At 47.5% G+C, this 14,738-nt stretch overlaps 1 protein-coding gene across 1 annotated transcript; it reads left to right on the top strand.

The window, feature by feature from the left end:
- Positions 1-2,140: 2,140 nt before the first annotated feature.
- LOC144107148 (uncharacterized) lies at positions 2,141-13,055 on the top strand. Its single transcript, XM_077640143.1, has 9 exons — positions 2,141-2,152; positions 2,711-2,809; positions 5,667-5,819; positions 7,265-7,515; positions 8,324-8,451; positions 10,087-10,201; positions 10,585-10,752; positions 10,989-11,132; positions 12,768-13,055. Exons 3-9 carry the CDS (start codon positions 5,765-5,767, stop codon positions 12,921-12,923), a joined length of 1,017 nt encoding a protein of 338 aa, XP_077496269.1. The 5' UTR covers positions 2,141-2,152; positions 2,711-2,809; positions 5,667-5,764; the 3' UTR covers positions 12,924-13,055.
- Positions 13,056-14,738: the final 1,683 nt, after the last annotated feature.

Here is a 14,738-nt window from a genome sequence, read left to right as displayed (position 1 = left end):
AAAACTGCCTACCACCCGCAGGCAAAAGGGCTGACAGAGCGGCTTAATGAGACAATGGCAGACATGCTGGCGATGTACGTCGATGTCCAACACAGGACATGCGACATAATCATACCGTACGTGACATTCGCCCATAACACAGCAGTTCAAGAGGTGGCCCGTTTCTCACCGTTTCGCCTCCTCTACGGCAGGGAGGTTCAGACGATGCTCCACGCAATGCGCCCTTGAGCAGCTGATGACCAACTTTCTGCTGACACTGAGAAGCTTGCCCACGAAGCCGAGCAGGCTCGTCAGCTAGCACGAATTCACATCACACAGCAACAAGATAAAGTCTCGCGCCGATACAACCTCCGGCACAGACAAGCCTTCTACAATCCCGGCGACCAGGTTTAGGTATGGATACCTGTTCGACAGCGAGAATTGTCCGAAAATCTCATTTGCCGCTGTTTCGATCCTTATAAAGTCTTGGGGCGCATCAGCGATGTTGATTACGAGGTACTATCGGACGCGGCACTTTCACAACAGCGAAGCCGTGGACTGCCCCTTCCAGAGATTGTCCATGTTTTACGCATGAAGCCGTATTTTGCACGGTGAACCCCCAGATTCTTCGACCCTTTTGTGTGTGCTTGTGTGTGCTCGTGTTCGCGCGCTCTTCTGCGCGCGTTTTTTTTTTTTAAGAGGGGAGGAATGCCAGGTGGCGCTGAGGAAAAAAGTCGTTGACGGTGGTGACGCTCTGTTTGAAGGACGTTGAAGTTCGCCGTCTCCCCCACCGAAGGACGTGCTGCCGAGCCCTTACTTGCTGGGTCCCTGTCTTGACACCGACACCGTGACAATATGAAGATAGCGACTCATCTGTTGGAATGTGGTCGGTCGATTATTAGTGCCAAAGGAGAATCCCGGAACTGATGGCAGAATATCGGCTGAAGTAGCATGCCTAGGTCTTCCGAAAAAGATGTTTAATTGAAGTTCTGTGAGTGAGACCTTCAAGACTCTGTGCACTTATTTTGGCCGAGGGTAACAGTCATCATGATATTTGGTTATCTAAATGATCATTGAATATTGATGACAGGGATCGATCTGGCAGGAGGATTGAGTGTCCGAAGAATACCGTGCTCTTTTCTCGGCCTTTCAGATGGCAAGCGCGAACAGTCTTGCTGTTCTGCACTGGAGGGAAACTCTGGTGTCCTGTTTGCAGCTATTTCCTTGAACAGCTCAGTTATGACCGTGATTTCACACCGTGATTTTCTTTTCGATGGTGCCGATTTCGACTGCTACTAATTATTTTTTGCTTTGGTTTGTTTCGAACGTGCTTACACCTTGCGCTCATATGCTGGGCAATGCAAAGTTAACCGTCCTCGACGTGGCTCTGCATGTGGGGTAGACGTCACAAAGTGCGCAACCACGTATCGTTATTAGCTGGTTGTCTTCCACTCGCTAGCGCTCGACTCTAAGTTGCCATTCCCACGCCCCACTTTTGGCAACGATCTCGAGAATCGTTTTCTGCGTTGGAGGCTGGTGGGTGTGGCTCTCACTTTACTGATTTTCGTCGCCACCCATATAGGCAAGCGATATGTGTATGTATGTTACCTCCTGCCCTGCAATGTAGGGGCCGAGGGCCATGTCAAGCCACAAATTCTGGCTTTTTTCCCTCGACCCTCACCATGTATACATGGGAAGTAAATTGAAATTGAAATGGTTGCTTGTCACTAGTTCGCGTTACCGAGCTAGTAGAGACAGACCTTGTGACGTTTTGAGTAGTTCGTATTTTTATGATCGTATGTGGGTGGTTGCACTGATGTCACGGTACGCCATAATTTTGATGCCGGTGTGTACGTAGCGCAGCTGATACGGTGCATTTTTTGAGCGGGGGGAAGCAACTGGTTGTTAGTTTTTGCAGAAGCATGTCAACGTGCTTGACATGTACTGACGGCCGTGCTCCGCCAATCCGATGTTGCATTCACACTTAGCGTTTGCATACTTTAGCGGCCATGTTTACAAGCATGGAGGAAAGAGTGATAGTTGGGCGACTGACTCATTCTTTTCTGCTGTATTGCTGCTTGAAGACGGCGTGAAAACTGCTTATTAATTATCTGAAATGCGCGTGTTTACATACTTGTCTGTTCTTTCTTCCCAGCGGACTCCGGTGTAACGCGTAAGCATTTGATGCTTTATTGTTTTGCTGCATTAAGCACTATTAGCAAAAAGAATATAACCCCAGTATTTCCATGAGCTCCGCAAGGCCTTCCGGTGAACAGCTGGCCTTGCGTCCCCGACCGAAATTTCTCCTTATTCCCCAAAACGCGCAACGATACGGCTGCTTAGTGGACGGATATCGAAATTAATCCAGATTGGTCTACTGCACCGCCTTTCAGTGTCAGGACTTTGGGTTGCTTCCCTACATGAAAACTATTATTCACTAATTTCTCGGACAACAGCCTGATTTCGACTCCTTGGCAGAATTTTGATTATTTTCAAAGGGAATGACGTTCGCCGATGACGACACTCAGAAGCGCCTGCCCTGTTATAGCTTCGTGACTATCCGTCTGTGGCGGCAACTTGGATACGGTGTGCCAGAACAGCACTGCTTGCGCACGCACAAGTGGTTTTCCTAGAAAAGCTGGAATCATCGCTAGCTTCGTAGACAGATGAAAATTTGTTGAATTTGAATGTTGTTTTCACAAAATAGTTTGATGCTTTTTTTCGTCATTAGTTCATACTTGGTTCACAAAGATAGACACCACGCCACCTCGTCGCACGACGCCGCGTCCGCCGTCGACTACGACTGGTACGCGAAGACGGTTGTTTTTGAGTAAGATTTCTTGCAATGCTTCCATGTGCTAGTCTGCGCTTTCTTTTTGCCTTTCGCCGTCGTCACTGTAGATTAGTGTCTAGGGGCCGTTATCTATTAGCTGTGCATTTTCTGTGGTCCATTTCCCGTGCATTCAGTCCTTTGTCCGTGGTCACTCGGATATACCTGCTGCTTTCAAGCGCCTCTGGGAAGCGACCCGGCCATTGGGTGGTTGGCAACCAGATGCCACCATTGGCTGGAGGTCACACCCAGTGACAGCCAGTGGTCAGGTCCGGTCGGATGCAGTCAACAGAGCGCTGGGTTTCACCTCACCATGGGCTGAATATCGCTGCCCATGGTGATATGCAGTCGCCAACCACCAAATGGCTGGGTCGCTTCCCAGAGACGCTTGAGAGCAGCGGGTATATCCTTGTGAACAATGACAGCTAGGGGACCAGATGAACGCGAAACAGAAAATGGAAAATGGACAGCTAATTGAATACGGCCCCTGCCTTCTGTGCGACATGAACCGAGCTCAACGCCGGACAGAAGTCTTGCTGTGCCCTAAGACCTTGGCTAATGCCCTCCAGTTATTGAAATGCATGGCAACTTCTAGCTCGACCATGACTGCGAAATTCCACTGATGGCGTCAGGATTTATATCTTATAGCCCGTGTAAGCACAAAATGCTTTGCTATTAGCTTGTTTATCGGAATGCCACGCAGAACTTGGTGGCTGGAGTAGCAAGACGCTTACTGTAATTAGTCTTCTAGACTGTGGATGTCAAAGCGTTTCACTGCCAGCCGAAGCCACCTCAAAACTAACAGCGCACAACTCTTAGAAAGCGGCTGCACTATGAAACGGTTTATGAGATCATACCTTTGCAGATTGTAAGGATTTTCACGTTGCTGTTCTGGGGTAGCCCAATGCGTGCAATTATGCCACACCTATAACACATTTGAGACGTGTATGTCGTATGGAGGAGGCACCATTGGTTCACGAGAAGAAAAGCACTGCGGGTGTCTTGGTCCTACACAAAATGGCAAGGAATTTAGCACATGAATCAATTGGACTCTTAACCGAATACATCGGAGAAAAAGACCTCCGATGTAAAGAACGAGGGGATATTAAAGTTAAGGTAGCGGACATGAAGGTGACAAAGGTCGATAAAATAAGGATCTTGGGATTAATAATCTAATCCAACGGATACAGCGGTGAGGCCCTTACCAATTGGAGCAATACGCTACGCAAACTCCCCGCTTCATAAGAAGAATCGCGGTTAAATGTAGGGGGTTCAAAGAGAGGAACTTGATGACGCTAATACAGGAATACATAATTAGTAGAATTAGTTACGCGACGGCCTACTTAGATATAAAATCCGGAGAGAGGCAGAAAATAGATGCTTTCGTTAGGAAAAGTATTAAAAAGGCACTAGGGCTACCCATGGGTACCTCGACTAACGAAAAGTATTAAAAAGGCACTAGGGCTACCCATGGGTACCTCGACGGAACGACTGCTTGGGTTACGAATATTTAACCCATCGAGAGAAGTAGTGGAACCGATGCGCGCCTCTCAAATTTAAAGGCTGAGCACAACGAGAACAGCCAGGGTAATCCTATCAAAAGTTGGAATAAAACCTGAAAGAAGAATCAAAATGAAAGTTGAAATTCCCCCCACCCTCATTTGGAGTTCAACGTAGAACGCTGGGTCAAGAGAGCCAAGGCTCTAGAGCTGAGGTTCGGCAATATGAAGAAAGCGGACGTAGCGTATGTTGATGTGGCAGGTGGCTGGATGGGAGCGGCAGTAGCTTCGGTCGTCAATGGCTGAGGGGCTTCAGTCTCCGCGGCAGCCATCCGGGGGCGCAACATAGAGACTGCGGAGGAAGTTGCTATAGAGTTCGCCTGCGTAGGAGCGAAATAAAAATTCGTCTCACCGAAGCGCCCTAGATCCTTAACCAACAACCGCTGGATAGGAAAATTCAGTTAATTTGGACACCCGCACACGCCGCCATCCCCGGAAACGAGATGGCTCACGAGCTAGCCCAAGTTCTCTATATCCGGGTAGCCGTAGACCCTCCGAGCACTGGGGGAAAGAAAAACGTCTGCATAATTACGGGCAAATTGTTGATCATTATAAAGTGGGACGTAGGCTGGTGCCCCCACCAGACCCAAAATTAAATAATTGAGAATCTGTCTCGTGGAGGGGGCTACAAACCAATGCATTTCTGAACTCCGTATGGGCTCACCGCGGGCACCCAGAGCAAAGGTCGCATGATCGATGTACACACTGTACGGTGATAGGGACCCTCGACCACATAATTGGGGAGTGTCCAAATTCTCCCGGGCCGGGCAAAAATATTGATAGCAGAGAATCCTGGGAGACCCTGGCAAAATGTCCGGGCCCTGAGCTCCAGCGCACCACCATCCATATGGCGGAAGAGGCCGCTACCAGTCAAGGACTGCCAGCCAGCCTCTAACCGCGGACGCGCAACACCCCCTCTCCCAGGCCTGCGTGCCGAGACGGGGAGAAACGTCTTTTCTGATGGCAACAAAAGCTGTTCAATCAATCAATCAATCATTAAATAAATTAATTAATTAATCCACTGTCAATACCCCAGAAGAGAGCCTCGTGATTCCGAAACAGGGGCAACGAAAGCAACACAATACTTTAAATGGCGAGGATATTTTAATGCTGCAAATATATTTTGCCTCCTGGAAAGCAACTCAGTCACGTATGTTGAGAAATGAAGTTCTGTATGCTGCGTTGCGCTAACCTATTTGATACTGCAATCAACTGAATAGTGGTCCTCGTTTTCGACCTGGACCCATGTCACTCGCCTATCAGCCTGCCATCTCAAGACTGGCTTGATCTACTTCCAGCAAAACCTCCCGTGGTCTGCCATTTGCTGTCTCCCGATTACTACCACGAATCAGGGATAAAAAATACCCTCGAGACCCAAGTGCTGCCAAGCCTTGGAATGTGCGACTACGTTGTCTTGGACCTGCCGCAAAATCCGGACGGCTCGTATTACAGTGAGTCGCAGCACTGCATGCCCACTTTAGAAATCAGTACAGCTCTTTCTAAGATGTTCTTGGGTTGATCCTATATGTATATTGTCCCATCCCGTAGCCTTCTGTTTGAATCCAACATCTGCACGGGAAATATCTCTGGTCAAAGCCACTTATGGCCGAACGGTGCAAATATATCGCCGGCGGTGGGATAGAAGTAGAAAGGGGTAGTTCAATTGATTTTAAGGCCGAGCCACAAGCCAGCTTTTCTTCGGCGTCGGGTCAGTGTCTCCACTACTGGCGTCGCCGGCATTTCGCTTCCGGAGACGACAGTAGTCTAGACGCTGACGGGACGCCCAAGAAACGCTGCCTTATGGTACGGCTTTCAGGCAAATTTATTCGCTCGACTTCACGAAACTATATGCTGTGAGTTATATTTGTACTAAGGTTCAATGTGGGGTCAGGGACCTTTGGAAGATTGGTCACTCGTCAAGCATCACGCGGATTTCATTCCAGGACCCAAGCGATGTATGCCACTGCGTCGTCCCGTAGAAGTTCTTAAATCCGGGTAGGAGCCAGTGGGTTAAGCATCCTCATGGTGCCCTCGAATCTACTAATAAAGCAGCACGGCAAGAAAGGATGTTGGGGGTTACCTTTCTTGTTATGCCTATGATGTTTACTTTAATTGATAACAAACAAGCGATCACAAATAGTAAGGACACCACAAATGAGACAGATGAGATAGATAGCCAGCTTAGCATTCGGTGAACGGCACCAAGGAAAATCTATTAAATACATGTTTTCATCCGATAACCAAAGTTTTTCATTGCTTGTACTATCTATCGTATAAACTAAGAGCACGTTTAAGCAGGCAGTTTTCTCTCTAAATGCCTCAAGTAGAAAGGGGCTCTCTTTTCACCTTAAGGTTTCCATGATAAAACGGCAGTAAGCCATATGTTTTAACCCGTGACTTTCGTTCTGTCCATCCCCTTATATCATCATCACCATGCCATAAACAGCTGTTTCCATAGGCACAGTCCTCCTGCGAAGAAAAAAAATCCTCACGAGTTGTATGAGTTTTTATGGAATTACTGGCCTAGCTCGCATCATATCTCTACCTTAAAAGTCCACACTGGCTTCGGCTTTCTGCGTCACACGACGATGGATATCTTGAATTCACGATCTGCGTCATTCAGCCCACTTGTATAACACTGTCACTGGGCATCTCATGAAGGCAAGAGCTTTGAATTTAAACATACACCACGACTACTGTGACAACGCTGTCAATAACGAGTAAAGTACCGCACACAGCTATCTTCCTGAAGAACCAGGCGAGAGACAGAGGGGGCAGGGTTAACCCCCCCCCCCCCCCCCCCCCCCCCAATTTCGCACAAGAAAGTTACTGAAGCATGCAGGTGGGTTTCTGGAAAACATTATTGGGTAGCTTCTTTCTCTTCTTCCGCACGCAGGAACATCATACTCTTTCCTAGGAAGACGCAGTGCCGACTACAAGTGCCTATTCACCATCAGCACTGCGCACGGAAACCTGAACTTATTGCGGATGCGCGTTAACGGCCCAGCCTTCATGTCGAGTGCTAACCGGATACGAACCGTGCTGCCGCTGCACGGTTTCGGCATTCTCGAAGACCTGCCAGTCCTGAGTTCACCGACACGAATGAGAATGGCGGCTTTCTGGGAGAAGCTGAGGTTCATCTATGAAGTGGGTATTCTGAGTAATGTTCTAAGAGTAGCAAAATAGCTTCGCTCGCTACTTTGTGTGGCGTCATATTACTTCACGAAAAATTGTTTCCTCGGCCATGTTAATAACAGTGTAGCACAGGTGCGGCCGGACGGCTTGGGGCTTATTTCTCGGAATATCCTTGTGACAGATGCGCATATCGACGGGTCAAGTTAAAAAGCTACATAGGACATACGTGGCAGCCACTGACACAATAAAGCGGTTCGTCAGAACCAATGTCTCGTGTCCAGTGCTGACTCGGGTATCGGCATCATCTGGGCATTTTTTAAAGCTGTCTTTAAAGCCTGGCCGCGTGATACCTGTCCTTTTCGCAGCCGCAGTAGTAGCGACTGTCTTGCTGTACGACTGCTCGAAGGCGGCTGAGGAGAAAGTATTTCCACAACCGATTATACTCTCGCTTTTTTCCCTTCGATTTCAGCCGAGTTTGCGCCGTGCCTTTGCCATGATCTTTATTTTTACTGTAAATGGCCTATAGCTCAAACTGTTTCCCCTATTTTCCTGTTAGCTCCTGAAATTCGTTGAAAATCGATCAAGATGCTTTCTCCTTTTCACGCCGCCCAACTATTGCCCGTAAATTTCACGAAAGAGCTTAAATTTCCCGACTGGAACATCACTGAGAGTAAAGTATGAGGGAAACGTCTGCTCCGTGAAAAAATTGCTGCAACTTGTTTCCTGGTGCGGCCCGCGGCTTTCTCAGGGCTTGTACTGTAACAAGTCTTCCTGTGACGTGGACAGAGATTCTATTTTTTTTTTCAACACCCCCAAACAGCGGCTCTCCGTGGTTATGCTCAACGCGGGACTGCAGCGAAATGAGGTCGTGAACTTTATCGCCATCAAGCCGTTCTACCTTTCATCGCAGTTGCGCTTCTACATGAACGTCATGGAAGACCTTAAACTGTAAGCGAAATTATAGTGGTTCTTGCTTTCGTCATTTTTTCGCCATTTCTTCGTGTTTCTTTTGGTAAAGTTTAGCGGCTCCGTAGAATCTCCAGAGCATACGTTCGATGGACAGGAGGTGTTGAGCAAATCTGTGAACGCATTACGTGCGCTGTGATAAGCTTTGGATTACCTGGATTGCTAAAGGACGTCTACACGTGCTTATGACTATCAGTAATCATCGGAAGCCACTGCAAGATATGTTTGTGGCTTGCGCGACATATTTATATTTGTGCGCTAGAATTTGCAATCACTCCTTCCGCCTACCCATATGTTTTGCATCTACGGGTGATTCAAAAATTCACAAAGCACGGCCAGCCATGAACAAGCTAGTTTGCTCACTACGTGCGGGCCCGCATCGGATAATTTCTTCCCACGGATGGATTGAGCTTCACAATAATGCACTGCAGCTCGCGGCAAATAAATTCTTCAAGTCGTGTTTCGCCATCGTATGAAGCAGAACGTACCATCAGGGCGAAAGTAACAGACCACCCCTCCAAGTCCCGACCCGTGCCACTCAACGCAGGGGCGCCACTTGAAAAAGCACATTTCGTGACTAGACAGGGTCACTTCGCCGGTCTCGACTCCAAAAGTGTTTTGCCAGGTGGCGCCCCCCAAGCAGGGTGGCGCGGGTCGGAACTTGGAGGGCGGGACTGTTACTTTTGCCCCCCGGCCCCCATGGAACAGATATTTCTTCTGCGCTACTTATCCGGGCTGCCCACAGGCAGAGGCACACGCAGTCTCCTTGCGCTTGGTACGGCTCAGTAGCCGCATTTACAAGAATGCGAAAGCATCGCATCGCATCAACTGCCTGGCGTTTCGCGTTCATGTAAACAGAGAAAATGCACCACGAGAGCGTATCGCGGTAAGCCGCCAGGCAGTGATAGACCAAGAATATTAGTGGATATTCATTAATAAAAATAACAAAAGAAAGAAAAGATATTGCTAGCCACTGCATCTGCCATCGAAACCTGACGCACCTGGGCTGCGGCTAGTGGGAATAAAAGGACAGGGAGGTGGAAATAAGGGGGGGGGGGGGGGGGCATAGTAAGAAAGTATAGGAGAAGAGGGCGATATACACCATGTACAAACACAGGGTATGGAAATACAAGATCTCAAAGGGCAATTTGACTGCCGTGGTGAATGGAAACAGGTTTTGAGGCCCCCTTCTCCTTCCTGTGGTGGCTATACAATGACCCCTAAGTCGGATAACAAAGCAGACTACGCTAAAGATGGGAGTGGCTGGCCTCCTCTGCAACGTGCACTTAGCGAGTGGTCACTGTCCCATCACACTTGATGGTGTACGTGTAAACAGCAGCGTGTCGGCTGCGTTCATGTATTGTCGCATTCATGTAAACAGGGCTAGCATGTCATTTGCTGGGCTAGTTGGTGTTTTTTCACGGGGATGGTAGCAGCGTAAAAGAACACTGGTTCAAAAGCAAAAACATGGCCGTATGTGTATGTCTTTCTCTGCTCCTGTTTCCCCGCGCCGCTTGCTTCGCCACAGATGGGCACATGTGATGGCTCTCATTGTTGATGGAAGATTCTCCTGATTGACAGGCAATCATGTGGACATTTTTGCTGGTCGCCTTCCAGGTTAGATATCCATTTGGTCATCATTCTGACCATTACGAGCGAGGACAGTGGGCTTGTGCTACCGTCTTCCGCTTCGAACAGCAACTGCCTACCTCAGACAAACGAGACCTCAATAGTAAGTTCTCATCACTGACCCAACAGTTTCAGTTGACCTAGGTCAAATTTAATAATGGTAGTAGATCGAACTGGTTGCTGCGTTGGCTTAGTGACGTTTTGATTCGTTCGCTACTCTCTTGGCTTTGAGCCAACTCCCAGTGCTTGGCTTAGCATTACGCGCGTTAAGAAAGCAAGACCAAGCAATATAAATACTTAATAATATCAATACCGCAGCGGTGGCGTAGTGGTTTGAGCATCTGCGCCGCATGCAAGTGGTACGGGGTTCGATCCCCTGTACCGCCGGGTAGCCACCGGTGATACAACTACTACAATCGCTCAACTGGCCTGGTGCTCGGCTTATTTGGGATGAAATGCTTGGGAAATCATTTTTATCTATCGCAGGAACAAGCGGTGAATCTGATAAGCCGTGTGTCTCAACCGCCTTTCAACTTTACCGTCACTCTCAGTATGCGCATGGACTTTTTCGAGGATGTCAGCATAGCAGCCCTCGGCCGGAACAGCCTCGTTCAAACGACGTGCAGCAGTCACCGCGGCTTGCGCTACGCTGAAGTGAGTGTTCAAAGACAGGCGCTCGATGTGTAATTTTGTGCACAAATCACACACGAATAGGACTACACGAAAGCTACACCAGGAGTCCATATGACACCGTTGCTTGAAAAAAACATTCTAAGATTTAGTGCTCCCTGGGAACTTAGGAAAGCCAGAAACTTTTTGTTTATATATTCCATTCTGGTAGACCATAGTGTGTCGATTAGTTTGTCTTTCGTTTTTTTCTGCTTCAACAGCAATGCGAGGCTCAATTATACAGACACGACCCAACCGGTTCTATGATTGTCTACATTGGCAGCGATGGCTGTGCCTTTGCCAAGGCTGGCGCCGCTACCAACGCGGTAGTGTCCTTCGACACGCCCAGGACGATCGCATACAAGGTGCGTAACGACTTTTCATCTCGATGAAAAGCCATTTCACTTCGCTAACCCTAAACCCGCAGTCTCAGACTGCGCCCATATTTGTTTGTCCGGAGCATCTCTCCGTGAACTAGGTGGAAGACGGGCCATCTAGGTCACGTGACCATGCTATGCCATCACAATCTGCCCACCGGATGGTGAGAAAACTGCCCACAGTGGAAGGTCAGTTCTATTGACCGCGAGAGGTTGCTCGAGAAGAGAAAGTTAGGTCTCACAAGCTTCGCCGGTTGCTTTGTTTGAAACAACCACCTGCCGTGGCAGTGGCGTCCGCATAAGCCGCTGTACTACTGAGGCAGGGGAGGTATGAAGACTTCCAGCGATGTATTAATATAACGTAGAGAATGGCTAGTTCCGCATATGCGGACATTAACCCAGTGTCCCTATCATGTCAAACCCTTAAGTAGGAGATTAATTGCCCCCTGCGGTTTTAGTGTGCCAGTAATAAGGCGCCTATTAACCGATTTCGCCAGTCATGGTCTGAAGCCTGCTTGACCTTGAACACCGAGCTTCGCGCCGAAACCGAAGTAAAAGCCTAAGTGCGCATTTAATTCACATTTAGCCCGACCACGCTAAATCGTCCGTCACTTTTTTTGTCGGCATTTTAACTGCAAGAAAGTTTTTTTGCATGCCGGCTTTGGCATGATTAACACACCAAGAGTGGCCTGCCCAAAACACTTAAAACTCGTACAAATTTCCTGAACCTCTCAGACTTAGACCTTCTCCGTTACATTTTAATCAAAACTTCTCAAGTTCTATCTCAAACGAGGCGTGGCTTCATGTCCGGTTTTGAGATCGATGACAGATCGCATTTATCGTGACAATCCAATAAAACCTCACCGTCATCACAGCAATGAAAGTTAACGCGGATTTGCTCACCGAAAAATCCAGAATACTGGTTTTTACTGTACGCAACGATAAAAAGACAGGGAGTCATTAAAGATGAAGAACTATTAGATACATTCTGCACCTAAGAAGGTTAACGCTGACCAAAGGTTTGGGTCAATAAATGACAGACGTTTCGGCTTCCACCTTGGTCATATATAAATCATTACTGCAGTTCAAATGTCGACAAACGAAATTGCAGAAATTAACCTTGTCCCGAACCTTTAAACTGCGTCTTTTTGGGTACACAATGAACTTATTCCTGGACCAGGCGAGATTTCATCAAACCTTAGGTTTTATTTTAACATATTACATACGTTGGAGGCATTTTCAAGGGGAACTTCGTTTCTAGCATTTTTATGTTTTGCCCTCTACGGAAACCAGTGCTCATAGTTCATACTTTCACTGCTTAGAATAACCCTAACCAGAACATTGGAATCCGTAGAAGAGGAATAGGAAAACCTGAATTCTTGAAGGATTTTTTTTTTCAGATCTTATTTTCTACGCAATTTTCAACGAGACCATAGCGTCGATTGTTGCCCTTGTATTTAAAAAAAAGCCTGCTGTTTCAGATACTTATCTGTAGCCTACCATGCTAATACAGATTTAACGACTGTCCTAAACGCAACCTCACCACCCGATTTTGAACACCTGAACAAGGCTAGACAAATTAGCGTGCTTACAAATTGAATAAACGAACCTTTCTCTGCGCAGATGACGAGAGCCTACAACATGCTTGGCTTGGCTCAGACTGCTACGCACATCATGGGCTGGTCGGTGTACAACTTCAGCGTAGGTCTAGGCCCTCCAGCGTGCAATGGTGGCCGCGATCGCATCAACGAGATCCACAGGGTCCTCAGCGCAAACTGAATCCGTTGCGCCGCAATCAACCTTGTTGTGAACATAGCTACACTGTTTCCCTACGACACTTGCTTCTAAGCCACCGCCGCCTTTTAGAATGAAGGTTTCCTTTGACATAAGTGCTCTTTCGGAGGAGGAGGAGGAGGAGGAGGAGGAGGAGGAGGAGGAGGAGGAGGAGGAGGAGGAGGAGGAAAAACTTTATTTATATTTGATATTAAAATGTGTTATTAGCGGTCGCGGGCTGTCTTCTTCATCTTCCGATGAGTTATTGCAGCCCGTCTTAACAGGGTTGGGGCCCCTGGTCCAGGGCTCCACTGAGGTATGCCGCCAGGTAGGCTCTCCGCACCAATCCGCGCTGGACGGCCGGGTCTGCCTCTACGTTCCCGGCGATCCCGGTGTGTCCTGGTACCCACATGATTACGTGTTGCAGTTGTTGTTTCGGACTCAGCATGCGTGGCGGTGCACTTGTTGCTTTGTTGACTGTACTATTAGCGAGTTTCGCTAACCTCAGGTCAGCAGAGGTGCTGAACACTGGTATGTTTCAGCAAAAGACAACTGCTGAGGTGACACTCGACAGTGAACAAAACGCGCCCCCTGGCGCCAATGGCGACATATTCCGGCCTAGAGGAGTACCCACGTTTTAATGGCTGTTGAACAGCCACGGTGTCATCGTCACTCGGCGGGTGAGGTTTATCCTTATCAAAAATATTCAAGTGGTTCTAATGAAAAGCTCTTGGCTCATAGGATGCAAGATTCTTTCGACACTGAACGAGTGAATTCGTTTTTCCAATAAGCAGCGTATGTTGGAATGAACTGATTTGCCAGACATCAAGGCGGGTTTCGCAGTACGTAAAGAATTGTGTCCTTAAACAATATTTCCTCATATAAAAGCGTAAGAAATTTTTCTTAGTACCCGGGAAGTCCCTTCAAGATGTTCTCAAGCACTCTCTGCTCTACTGCAATATAATTTCTTGGTTGGGACTAGAGCCCAAAGATGGAGGCGAAAATATCGGCGCTGCATTGTTTGGATTGGCTATTGGCCAATAAAATGACTTTATGCAATGTGACTCCCACCGTGTGTCTCTTGTTTCTAGCGCAAAGAAGTCTTTGTACAGAAATGCTAAAATGTTATTTCCAGAATAAAAATAAAGAAAGGCTTCATAAAACGCCGACTGGTACAGAGCACACAGCAATACATTTTCTGAATGAATTCGTTCGTGGAGCCTCGTTAAGTTGATACAAGATTCAGCTTGATAACTTGCCGACACGAAATTATGACCACTCTTCAATCTTTTAGAAAGGATAGCAAGGTTAAGATGGGCCTGAAATTGAGATTTACGTATTACACTAAAAAAATCATTCTGTATATTGAACATCCGTCGATTATTTTGAAGATGCCTTGATGCATGTTTACCGTGTTCGTTTTTGCCAATGTCATTGACCGACATCAAAATAATTAACCTGGATTAATTAGCAACACGTCTGTAAGGTGAAACTAGTTAGCTTAAGAAATGTCTGAAGATTACAATATATTCTATGCGGGTTAATTTTAGTCTTAGTTATATAAAGCACAAATAGACCAACCAACAGGGGACACCAGACACGAAGGAGACAACACGAGGCTGAATAACAACTGATCGTTATTTGGGTGCACAGAAGAGTGGTTTATGGTTTATGGGGGGATTACCATCGCAAAGCGACTTAGGCTATGAGGGACGCCGTAGTGGAGGGCTCCGGAAATTTCAACCACCTGGAGTTCTTTAACGTGCACTGACATCGCACAGCACACGGGCCTCTAGAATTTCGCGTCTATCGAAATTCGAC

This window comes from Amblyomma americanum, chromosome 10 (genome assembly GCF_052857255.1).
Source record: "Amblyomma americanum isolate KBUSLIRL-KWMA chromosome 10, ASM5285725v1, whole genome shotgun sequence".
NCBI classification, from domain to species: Eukaryota; Metazoa; Arthropoda; class Arachnida; order Ixodida; family Ixodidae; genus Amblyomma; species Amblyomma americanum.
Note: the sequence above shows the minus strand (reverse complement) of the source record. Positions and strands in the feature narration are given on the sequence as shown.